At 40.8% G+C, this 12,741-nt stretch overlaps 1 protein-coding gene across 3 annotated transcripts in view; it reads left to right on the top strand.

Annotated features, from left to right (window-relative positions):
• Nucleotides 1–357: 357 nt before the first annotated feature.
• Nucleotides 358–12,741, top strand: part of RBMS1 (RNA binding motif single stranded interacting protein 1) — a 140,216-nt gene continuing 127,832 nt past the window's right edge. For 2 of the 3 annotated variants that reach the window (XM_066190070.1, XM_066190072.1), the window contains exon 1: nucleotides 359–604. In XM_066190070.1, the coding sequence (XP_066046167.1) occupies nucleotides 530–604 (75 nt within the window). In that variant the 5' untranslated portion in view covers nucleotides 359–529. Of the gene's footprint in view, nucleotides 605–12,741 lie in introns of all 3 variants that reach the window. The other variant, XM_066190071.1, reaches the window with a different exon arrangement.

A 12,741-nucleotide genomic window follows, 5' to 3' on the forward strand; every position in this document is an offset into this window, starting at 1 on the left:
CTCCTCCTCCTCCTCTCCTCCAGAACGTGGAAAGCCTCCGCTCCGCTCCCGCCGGGCACCGCAGCTTTCCCCGGCGCTGGAGCGGCCCTGGGGCCGAGCGGTGCCGCCCGCCGCCCCCTGGCCCGGGGGTGCCCCGCCGCGGGGCCACGGCTGGGGCTCGCCCCGGGCGCCGAGCGGGGCGAAGCGCCTCCCCTCGCCCCTGCCCCCCGCCCCTCCGCCAGCCCTGCCCCGCCGCCTGGCACCGCCGCGCCGGCCCCGAGCGCTCCCCGCGCCGCCGCTCCGCTGCCGCTGCTGCTCGGCCCGGCCGGGCGGGGACTTGGCAGGAACTCCCGGGCAGAGAGCGAGTGTGCCTGCCCCCGCTCCGCTCCGCTGTGGCTTTTGGGTGGAGGAAGGTCTGAGCTCGGCCGAGGAGCAGCAGCCGCTGCCGCCGGAGAGGAAGAGGCAGGAGGGGAGAGAGAGACGGAGAGGCGGCTGGAGCCCCCCAAAGTACCCCCCCCATCCCTGCACTGCAGGCTACATTTCCAGCTTCATGGGCAAAGTGTGGAAACAGCAGATGTACCCCCAGTACACCACCTACTACTACCCCCAGTATCTGCAGGCGAAGGTAGGGTCCGGCACGCCGGGCGGCGCGGCGGGTCTGGGGCTGGCCCCGCTCCGGGCGGCCGGACAGGGCCGAGCCTGGGCGGGAGCCCCGCGGCTGGGGCACGGCCCGGGGGAGGCGGTCAGGCTGCACCGGGGGACGGAGACAGGAAAGAGCCGGCAGCCCCTTCCTGCCGCCCGCCGCCGCCCCGGGAGTCCCCTGTGGGCTTCCACCCCTTCCCCTCGCTCCCGACCGTGCAGTCTCCGACCTGTCTCCCCTCTCGCCTTTCCCCTCCCGCTGTCGGTCCCTCCTCTTCCCCAGGGCTCTCGGCGTGTCTCCTCCTTCCCAACCACGTCCTCGGCCACCCCGCCGCAGAGCGGAGCGCTGCGGGCCGCGCTCCCGCTGCCTTCGCCCAGCGCAGCCCCTGGAACGCGGGGAGAGGAGCCGAAGTTCGGCCGGCTGGGGCTGCCATGGCCGTGCCTCAGCCGTGGCGGGGGTGCTGTGACATCCCGAGGGGTGGCGGGTCGTGCTTGCTGCTGCGATGGGGATGGCCGTAATTGCAATTAAATACGGGCATTGGAGAAGCTGTCGGACTCGGGTGGATACTCATTGTCTGTGGAGTTAGACCTTTGTGAGCTGCCACCTCGCAGTTTTCAAACTGGATTAAAAAACGCATTAAGGGTCCAGCTCGTGATGATTAATGTACACGGGTAGCTGCTGTTTGCGGGGGTATTGATGTTAGCAGTTCTTGCGGTGGAGGATCTCCACCTTTTTCCCTTTCTCCTTCAAGTCTTTAAGGGCAGCCAGCCCCACTGCTCTAGAAACATCATGCTGCAAACTGGCAGATGCAGAGGTGGTTGCATCAGCTGTCTGGAACATTTAGCATAAGCCTTTCCAACCACCAGTGACACTCCTCACAAATCAAAACAGACCCATATGAGGCTTCAATGTGTGAACTTTTTTTTAGAGCTTATAACCGTGGTGTGGGTTTGGTTGTGATTTTTCTGGGGTTTTTTTGTTTTGTTTTGTTGTTGTTGTTGGTTTTTTTTTTTTTTTTTTTTGCTATTGAACTGTCTTGCTTGTTTGGCAGTGGCAGGAAAGAATTCCCTTCCCTCTATCTGCACACTTGATAGGCTCTTCTTTTTATTGTGTTTGTGTTACTGTATTGTGAAATGTATTTAAACTCCTTGGCTGAAAAATAAATTCCATTTGACAGTCATGAGACATTTTACAAGGCAGCAATGAGGAGGCTTTGAAATATGCTTTCATATATACAGAAATTGATAGAAATGTGATGAAGGTCTGTAGGTGAAATTACTAATCTGTTAAATGTGTAATGAACATCAGGCTAAAGATGTACAGACTATAGCCATTTAAAGATTAAGCTGCAGAGTAATCACTGCAGTACTGTTTACACATATTTACATCTATATATTTAATGCATTATTTTAAAGGAAGGTGGAATGCCTAAAGGACAGCCTTCTGCATCACTTAGCTGTATGATTTTATGTACATTCTCAAATGAAGTACATTCTCTCATTCTTTTTTCAGAAACTTTTGCCATCATGGTTTTGTGCGGCAATAGTAAGTTACAAACCAAGTACAAAACATGGAATATATATAAAGCAGTATCACTTGGCTGTTTTGACCTGTAAATAATTGAGGAGGGAGATACACTCTAATAGCTTATAGTAGTTAGTAAAGAATGATGCTAGAAATCCATGATCCTATGAGAAAGCATGATGGACCATCTTTTGAAAATGTTTCCTGTACAGATAATTTAATATTGATTTGTATTACAGTCAACGACATCTTCAAACTGTCTTGCAGTCCTTGCTATAAAATTACACGGCCTGGAATTACATTGTTCTCTTTCAGCAGAGAGAACACAGAGCCATTTGACCTACACACATGAAATGAAATATTGAGATCCAGTGAAAGTTTCCTGTTTTCAGAGATCTTGATTTTATAAAAGAAATAAAAGAAAAATAGGTGTGACTGTAGGTTTTGATACTCAAATATACAGAATTCAGTAATATAAGCAATCTTTCCACTGTGGCTGCCCTCTGAAATGTAGAAATACTCATTTAATTCATAGTTTTTAGCTGTTCTATTCTTTGGGCCCTAAAACAGCTCACTGTCCACTTCATGTCCACTCTTTCAGTAATTCTGGAGAAATCTTCAGTTTTTATTAAACACAAATGATAATAGAAGTGAATTGCCTTTGCTGAATGAAAGATGGGTAATAGTACATAATTACACTGGGGGAGGTAGGAGAATCTCCTAAACCAGAAGTTCTGCTTCTCATCCTTATTTAGATAGTGATGGAAAATCTGCTGACTAATAATCTGCAAATCAATAACCGGAGGTGACAGGAATATCTTGAAGGTGGATTTTTCTGTGCTCAAAAATACTCATTAGGTAAATTGCATACATTCCTAGTAGCTCGTTAGGTTAAAATGTTAATGTGGTCAGCTATTTTAATTGACATTACTATGTTACAGATTTTAAAAAACAGACTTTATATTTGACTGTTATGATCTTCACAATCTTATTCATGAAGTATTCAAGCTGGTTCAGTGATATATTCTGTGAGGAAATACAATATTTGCTGTGATTCGGCACCTCCCTCCCCCTAGTTTTAGGGAGCTCAGCTTCAAAAGAGATTAGTGAAACCATGGACTTAAATGAAAAGAACAAAATTAACATTGGAAGAAGACTTTTAAAATGAAATATCATTATGGCAATGAAAACAGTTTGAAATGGCTTTAAATTGAAGCTTTTAAAACCTTCATTTTTAGGACAGTTTTTACTCTGGAACGATATGTTTGACATATCTGCTAAGTTTTGTGTCTTCTAATGAGTGTATGATTTAGGAGAGTTCCTGTATTGCAGCACTGTATGCTTGTCAGAGAGCATCAAAAATATTTTCCAAGTTTGTTGGATGATTCTAATGGTTTAGGTGTTCTTTAACCATATTTCTGTAACATTGCTTTTCAGATTTCAACTCAGTTGTATTTAATTTCCATACTTGAAGCTTTAGTTATAATTGAGAGATTCTGTATTTCAGCATTTTGGAAAATTATTTTCATTAATATTACATATGTTCTACAGTGCTTAAAGGCCTGTCTGCCCAGGAGTAAAACCTGGCTGTGCCAGACAGAGTATTATAATATTTAACAAGACAGGGACATGTTTAGGCCACAGTCTGTTTGCTTTAGTCAAACAAGAAATAAAAGTGAGTCTATGTTTTGTTTTCCCATATCAAATGGAATTCAGGGTCACAATGCACACAACAGTTTACAATAAAAATAAAAATATAAATTGTGATTAACTTCCTGTAGTACTGGTATTCCCTTGGAAAGAAGTGTGGCAATATGAGTAATTCCACTAGTAGGCTTCTGTATCATAAAAGAAAGCTCTTTCTGTAAGAGAGAGTTCATAGAAGACAGCAACATTTCTTATAGATAGCATGGCTTATCTAAAGTGTAAGCATTTAGTAGTAGTAGATAATACCTATGTAATACTTGAATTCTGATTAGTTTGTATGATATTAGGTAACAAAACCTAGAAGTAATGAAGTCTTGTGAATCTTGCTAAATTATCTCCAAGTGGGCTTTGAACTTTATCATTTGGTAGCTGCAAAACTTCTCAGAGCTGCTTTGGCAGCTCTGAGAAGAACCAATATTTCTAGAAGTTGTGTGGGTTTGTAGGCAGGACTGTAGATTGATAGGCAGGCAGATTCTGCCATATCAAAACCTTGTTCTCAGTTTGTTGAGAGCAAACTTTAAAATGGGAACACTTAATTTTTATCCAAGCCTGCTGATAGCAGAGTAAGAAGGAAATCAGTTAACTGTATGAAACAGAGTAGACATGAAATTGTCTTATTAGCAGACACGAGATAAGCTGCAGTTTACTGTCAGTATATGAAATTAATAGACTGATGTAGAACCTTCTGCTTCTAAAGCAGAAGAAGTAGGACCTGCTAATTGTTTGCTGCGAATGTGTACCTTGGCACTGTATTCTTCAACAAGCACAGGTCTGTCGCCCTTTAAAAAGTTTCAGTAGCTTATGAGCTGATTTTCATCAGCATCAATGATTGCTAATTCTAATCAGTTTAGTTAGATTTATTCTGTATGCACTAAGACTGCAAAATATGTACATAGTAAAAGACAAGTTTACAGTAAAGCAGAGTACATGTGTTTATAAGGTTGGACAGAAGTAATTTGCACATTTTATATTCTGGGGAATTGTATTCATTGTTCCTAGTTGGGATCTCTGTGGTTCTTGACTGAGCTTAGAAATTCATCGAAATAAAAAAAAAAAAGCGCACAGATTATCTGCAGGCAAACTTTTTGTCTCCACACAGTTACCTGATCCCATTATCCTTCTCAGAGTCTTGAATGTGTTCTCTCCCTTTCAAGACAGGCGTATTGTGCAACTATCCAAAGCATTCCTTCCAAAAATGTACTATACTGTGCAAGGGAAAGAATTGTAAAAAATTTTAAGAAAATCTTGAGCATTTTGATGGTAAGGTAATCCCTCTGACTCTATAGAATTATTCAGAGGATGGAAAATAGAGAGAAATTAAGAATATTGCCTAGAAAGATCATTTTCTCTTCTTCCAAACATCTCAGTCCAAAACAGAGAAAATCTGTTTACATCCATACATCACACTAGTAACTTTTCGTCGCTGGTCACAATGATTGTTCTACGTAATTGTTCCAGCCAGCTTGTTTTGTGAGGGGCATCTCTAGCCTTGTCCCAGTTAGAGCTACTTTGAGCTTCTAAAGCTTGGTTCAGGTAGCCTGTGATGAACTAGAAATATGCCCTTCAGAAAGTATTTCTAGAAACTCTTGCTGGACTAATGCTTATATATGCAAAAACCTCTCTAGAAATGGGTTGAGCGGAGTTCATACAAAGCTCTGCAAGTGTTCATATCATGTATTTTAGTGTACATTGTTGTAACTCTAAATAACTGATAAAGAAGCATGAACTGTAGAAACACTTCACAACACCATCATCTTGAAGACTGGCTTCATTGAAGTCAACATGAGTTTTGCCTTTCATTTCAGATAAGCAACTTCTACTAGAACCTTGATTTATGGTTGGGTTATGCTGCTCATGCTTAATTTGGTGGTGATTTGCAATGCCATGATGGTCATAATCTTCAGAGGAGCAAAAGTTAGGGAGTGCAACATAGAGATTGTGTAATTGGGGCTGCAATCAAGGAAAAACAGCAATGGCATCCATAAGGTGTGTTAATTTTGTGTTTTCCTCCTAGGGAATCTTTTAAAAAGAGTTTTTAAAAAGCCATAGCTTTCCTCCCTGAATCCAGCCTCCTTACAGCGAGGGGTGGTATAACTAAGCATCAAGCTTCAGACTGCATTTGCAAATTACAAAGTAAAAAATATTTTCTCCACTGAATCAATGGTGGAAATTACAGGTTCTTTCTAGCGTTGTGTTTCGAGAAGTTTGAGACTAAACTCATCCCTAGAGTATCCCACGCTTGGGGCTTAACTTGATACTGTGTATTTTGCCTCATTTAACAAATGTCAACAAACTCTTGGTCTCTCTTTGTGATTCTGTAGTAGCTTTACTGCACACATATGAGCAGATCCTGAGTCTGATGGTCTTATGGGACTGACTAACAGAAAAGTGATAAACCTATATATGATTTGAAATAGTCTTGAGACATTTGTTCAGTGCTATTTTCCTTTTGTACTTGATTGTTAACCCCCTTCAGGCACCGAGTTTGTGGATGTGAAGTTTATATCCAGTAAGTAGGCAACAGCCCTAAGAAGCTGAATTGCACAATGTCTGATTTGTGCTAGTGTGTTTTCTAGCTTTACAGTCAGCACAGGATCCCAAGGTAGTCATGAAAGGTGTGCAATGAGTTTGTATGGGAAGAAGCTAATTTTCTTTGAATAAAACAGTTCTTTAAAATATGTTTTTTTCAAAACTCAGCTGGTACTCTTCCTAATGATAGTAGGTTTTTTTCTCACTACTTTTAAACCAGAATTGAGCATGCTGTATGCTTCTAAATACTTTGCTTCTAGTTAAAGCATAAGCCTCTAGGTCTCAGTCTCAAGGATGAAATTTCCTTAGTAAATTTCTGAGCTTCCACTCAGTGCTGAAAGAACAAAGAAAAGGTAGGCAAAATGATTGATGTTTTCCAATGAAGAATAATACAATGTAGTAAAGCATTGTTTTCTAAATCTATTTTTCTATAAAACAGTACCTTTAAGAAATATATCTTTTTAGCATACACATCAAAAAAACATCTTGGACAAAATTTTTCATCTGCTTTGAAGTCCAAGTAACAAAGTTTGATCTATCAATGTTGATAGTAGATCCATCACTCAAAAAGGTAATTGATGCTACTAACACAGTGCTCCTAATGAAAGAAATGTGATTGTTGTAGTAGTAAAGAAGTTTGAACAAAGGTGTAGCAATAAATGGGAAAATGTATCTTGGTACAGTTACGTATTTCAGTTTCAGTCTTCCACAATCAAGAGCAATTAACCATGCTTTTAAAAAAGAAATAGTTTTTCATTAAATCATGCATTTGGTTTGGAAATAGTGGAAGATGTATGCTCAGATTTAGCTAAAATTATATTCTTGTTTTTGTTCAATTGTATAGACTTCTTGTGGCCTGTGCATGGTATTCACAACTGTTTTTACTGGAAAAACTCCTACTTTGCTAAGAAAGCGAAAAATGTTGGAAAAGCGTATTGATAAAAAGGTGTTCTATTTGAGTTTAATTCATTTCAGTCAAAACAGGCACAAAACAGATTCAGGTCATATTTGCTGTGGTTAAATAGATGATAATTATCATCTGACTTCATGCCACTTCTTAGTCTTCCTCAGCTGAAAACACCAAGATCTGCATTAAATGTTACTTCAGTAAGTTCTAAGCTGAATTATGTTATCTCAGAATTGAGGAAGACAAAGAGCTTGGACGTGGGTAGGCATAACCAGATATAGGGCTCACTTGTTCCACGGTAGCTTTTGGAGCGCTGTGTTCTGGTTCATGGTCTGAGATTGTAAAAGCACGTGTAGTCGCAGATGCTCAGACTTGATGAAAACATTTCAAAATATATTTAAGCTAAATTTCTGAAATCTCAGCATGCATGTAAGGCCTGTGAGAAATGCTTCAGAATCATTCCAGGCAGCTAAACAGAGCTTACGGATACAAAATGGAACGCAAAATGTTTGGTGCGACTCTGGTGCATTGAGAGGGAAGTGCTGAGGTTTTCTAGAGAGATAGAGTGAACAGGCTTCACTTTGTGGATTTTACAACAGGTTAGGAAATGAATTCCTGTGCTTGTCTCTTGGCAACACACACTGACACAATTTCCACAGCAGTTTCTAGGCTGTGGTAGTATCTGTGACCTCTTCTATCCCTCAGGCCATAGCTACATAATCACTTTAATTTTACATAACTATGCACAGCAGCCAAAAAGGGCAATCTTGTCTTCCCCCATTGCTCCCAGCAACCCATTCCTCTCCCTTCCCCTGTGCTGGCCCTAGCATTTGTATGGTTCGTCAATGAGCTGAATCAAGAAACCAGTCTGGCTGAAAACTAAGCCCAAAACCCCAGCTGCAGTGCCTTTTTACAGTGGAGCAACTAATGAGATACTTAAGAAGTTTGCTATTTGCAGGGGTATGGATGAAGTTGTCTCCAAAAAAGGGAGTTGTCCACTCCCTTTGGGTCTCACTTTTTTGCCTGACACAGTGGTACTGTGTAGCTCTTCTGGATAAAAGGTTTTCTGGGGCCTTGGCCAACAGGGCTGCTGATTACACATATATTTGCTGATTACACATAAACACAGATAACTTTAACATAGTTTTTCAATGACTTTATCTTCTTTTTTGTTGTTTTAAATTGTGTTCGATATTGGCGCATTAAGTGTTAAAAAACCTTTTGAGTCTGTCTTTCATTCTTGGGACCAATGATTATGGAGGTAAGTGTGAAATAATTTGCTGAGAAGGCTTAAGTTAGTTATAGGCCTGGGAGGAAAGAAAGAATCAATGTAAATGAAACTTCCAGAGGCCTTGTAGCATAGTGTTACATCTAACTTTCCATTTTCAGCACAGTGCAACATTGATATTTTATTTCATTCTGGGGAAAGAGGGGAGAAGGCTGGCACTTCAAATTAGCAGCAGCTGCAGAATTAAGACAAGGGTGTTAGTGACTCATTTGGAAAAGTACTAGCTAAAACATTCTGTCTCCTAGAGAAAACATTAAAGAAGGGTTTATGATACAAACTTTGAATTTTGTGAATAGTGTCAGTGACCCTCTGGTTTCCTTTGGGTAGCTTTCCTGATTAGTGGCCATTTGCTTTTGACTATTGCACGTGACAGTGATACATGGGGACATTTTGGAGGGGGAAACATGGCTCCTGTCAGGGTCAAAGACTCCAGAATGCCTCTTACTCCTTTTGACCCAGGCAGTTGTCCAAAAGCTCAGATTATTATTGTTCCAGGTAGCAGGAGAAAAGGGCTATACGTAATAGTTTCTTTGATGCGTTTGAATAAATGACTGAGTAGTCAAACTCCGGTTTCCCTGAACACGGGAACTTGGATCATAGAAGGAGTTTCTTTGTTCTCAGTCCCAAATTTCTTTCCCCAATTCACTATTCTCACTGCTCAGGCCTTTAACTGGACTGTATTCACAGTGTTTATGTTTAGGTTGTTCTCAGCTCTTTCCACATCTGTATTTGGGTGAGGTTTTTTTCCTTTCTCTGATGAGTATGGGTATTTCCCTGTTTTAAGCTCAGGTCCTACAAATGGCTTTATTTAGAAGAGCCGGCTATTTTAAGAAGAAACAGCTAAGGGGAGATCTAATTGCCGTGTAAATGTATCAAATAAAAATGCATTGAAAAAAAGTGGAGGCAGACACTTCTTGGAGATGCATGGGGTTTGGATCACAGGATAGTTCAGGTTGGGAGGGACTCCAGGATCTCTCTAAATCAGCCTTCTGCTCAAATCAGGTTTGTCTAGAAGATCAGACCAGGTTGCTTAGAGCATTATTCTAGGTCTGTTCTAGAAAGTCTCCAAGGATGGAGATGCACAGCCTCTCAGCACAACCTGTTTCATTGCTAGCTATTCTTGTGATTTTTTTTTCCTTATTTCCAGTCTGAACCTGTCTTTTTTCAACTTGGGCTCATTGACTTATCCTCACACCATGGACCACTGTAAGAACCTTGCCCCTTCTCCTTGATAACCTCCTCATAGATTTCCATTCTATAAATGGAAAGCTGCTATTAACTCCCACCAAAGCCTCCATTTCTCCAGCCTGAACAAATCCAGTTCCCTCAGCTTTTCACAGAATATGTGATCCAGCCCCCAGCCATCTTGACCACCCTGCACTGAACTCATTCTGGCTCATCAGTGCCATTTACTGGGGGCTCAAATGTGGGATTCTGAATGTAGCCTTTCAAATGGGGGATGGTGACTTCCCTTTCTGAATGCAGCCCAGCAGGAACACCAGAGCACACTGCTGGCTTATGCTTGGCTGCCTGTCTGCCACAGCCCCCGGGTCGATTCCAGCAGAGCTGCTCCTCAGCCAGTCAGATCTCAGCTGACATCATTTCAAGGGACTCCTCCTTTACAGGTGCGGCACTTTGCACTTCTCTGAGGTAAAAATGTTAAACACACCAGTCCCAGTATAGCGACTTGTAGTGCTCCACTTGGTCCAGGCATGACATTCACTGCCCTCCCCTTGTCTACAGAGCTGGTAGTTTTATCATAGAGGGGAATAGGCAATAGGGTGCAGCACAGTGGGCAAAATTAGGACATAAGGAAATTGTAATGAAATATGAAGAATTTTTTTTTCCCATCGTAAGTGTGACCTGAAGGTACAGAGAGAGGTTCTGGAATCTCTCGAAGATGGTAAAAAACTCAACTGGATAAGGTCCTGAGCAACCTGCTCTTAGAGAGAAGTTGGACTGTATGACCTCCAGTCGTCCTTCCCAAACTAATGTGTGATTCTGTAAGGCTGGCCCTGGTAGCCATCCACCAGCATAAGAGGCTCTAAAGAAACTGTTACTGTTCATTCCATGTTCCATCCTTTTAAGCTGTGATATGGAATTTGGAAAGGAAAGGTATAGAAGGAAATCCCTTTTTCTGTTTAACAGAACATGCATTATACAAATATGTAAATGACATTTCAATAATCATAAATCATGCAAATTCCCTTATCCCATTTTAGCAAATATCTTGTTTAAGCTGCTTAAAATTTGAGGTTTTAGGTTTGTCTATTTATTTTTCTCCTGGCAGAACATTATAGTGCTACAAAATTATGCTGTAAATTGTGACAGACTTGTATACATTCTTGTACCAAACCACTTTTTTTAGGATAATATTTCATGTTCCTGCATCAAATCTGAATGTGTTGATAAGTTTTTGTCTCGAACATGGATTAAAAATTACATAAAGCAATAATTATCCCTCAAGTCTTGTTTCTTTCCTAGCAGACATTATTCAGAGGTGCAGCAGAGCACTGAGGAAGGCAGTATTCTTTCTAGTAGAAAAAATTGGAAGAATTGACATGTTCATATTGCTTTTCACTAATAGTTCTGCTATATTTCACATGACTCCTCTTCCAAATTACAGTAAGTTCATCAGCTGCAGGAGCTATGGATACATGAAAGGCTTCCAAAGCCACCCACCCAACTTCTTTAGCTCGCTCTGCTTTTATTAGCACTTCTTTCCAGTGTCTTTTATATACTCTCCCCCAGATTTTCTAAGGATTTTCAATGGCAGGTATAATAATAGGAACTCACATGTTCCCAAATCCTGGAGTTAATCTTAAAGATGCTGCTTTTACTAGATCTTAAAAAAAAAAAAAAAAAAAAAAAAAAATCACAGCTATGGTTGTCAACCAGATTGGTGATGAGAAAAACATGTAAAATCCACCAAATGTCAGTTCATTTTTACACCGCTAACTAAATTGATCATAGTTGTCCATTAATTCTGAAAATAAGGTTTCTTTTTAGGTGCCGGAATATAAATTTAGGGACCCAACAGTGGATAAAGTTGGCCCTAAGATGACTTTAATTGCTAGAAAGTCCAATATAGCATTATCACTGCAAGCAATTATTACAGAAAAGAAATTACCAGTTGAACACCTCTTTATTTTTTTTCCTTTTTCCTGGAGTGTTTACCTTGATGGTGATTGGGCTATCCAAATATATTTAAAAATGCAAATTTTTTCAAAAATGTAGAACTGGGGAAAAAATGAAGATACATTTGTGTATTGGGGTCGTCTTTGCTCTTAGGAATTTTAAATGCCATTCTTGGAGTTTTATTTAGTTGAGGGCCTGGGACTAGGGAGGAGTGTTACCAAGCATCTAACACTTACATGCTGAGTAGCTATGCTACTTTCTGGGAGAAACAGCAAAATGCCATAGTAAAAATGAAAGAGAACAACAAAAGGTTACTTTGCCGTGTTGCCCCCTGAAGAGGCAGAAAAGCAACTATGCATATTTTATATTTGTTGCCCCTTTCCTTCTTTAAAACATTGAAAATGAAATTCTATGTCAGATGAATAATTGAATAATGATCAAATGAATAATAGATATCTTTTTTTATTCAGATTAAATATAACGGGTCATTTTCCATGCTTGCTTACACTCTGGTCAGCTCTGTCAAGGTTAGTATAAATGGCTGCTCTTTTATTGATATTTATATGAAGTTTAGAAATGTATGTATGCTGAACAACAGAACTCCTGGCATTTCTGTGGCACACGTTTTAAGAGCAGGAGTTTGAGTGTTGTCTTCTAAAATGTATTCTGCCCTTCTCACTGATGGAAACTGTGCCACTGTTGTCATCCAGGGAGGATGCTGCACATCTCAGTGCTCTGGTGGTGGTTGTATACGCACATTTTTACAATGTGTTGGATATGTAGTCTAGTTTAGATTTACCTATCAGCTGTTACAAAATATTCATAGTTGGTTCAATTTCCTTGATTGACTAGTTATTGTTATTCTTTGGTCTTTGGAAGTGTGATGCCTTGTCTGAAGGATAGCCTGTGCTTCAAGTGATTTAGACATCAGGCAACTAGTGAAGTATGGATGTGCATTTATTATTTAAAAAATACTCTGGGTTGCTGTCTGTGTAATGAAGGCATTAATGTGTAAAATGGGCACTAGTT

This window comes from Chamaea fasciata, unplaced genomic scaffold (genome assembly GCF_029207755.1).
Source record: "Chamaea fasciata isolate MVZ Bird 193981 ecotype frontalis unplaced genomic scaffold, bChaFas1.0.hap1 SCAF_8, whole genome shotgun sequence".
Taxonomy (NCBI): Eukaryota; Metazoa; Chordata; class Aves; order Passeriformes; family Sylviidae; genus Chamaea; species Chamaea fasciata.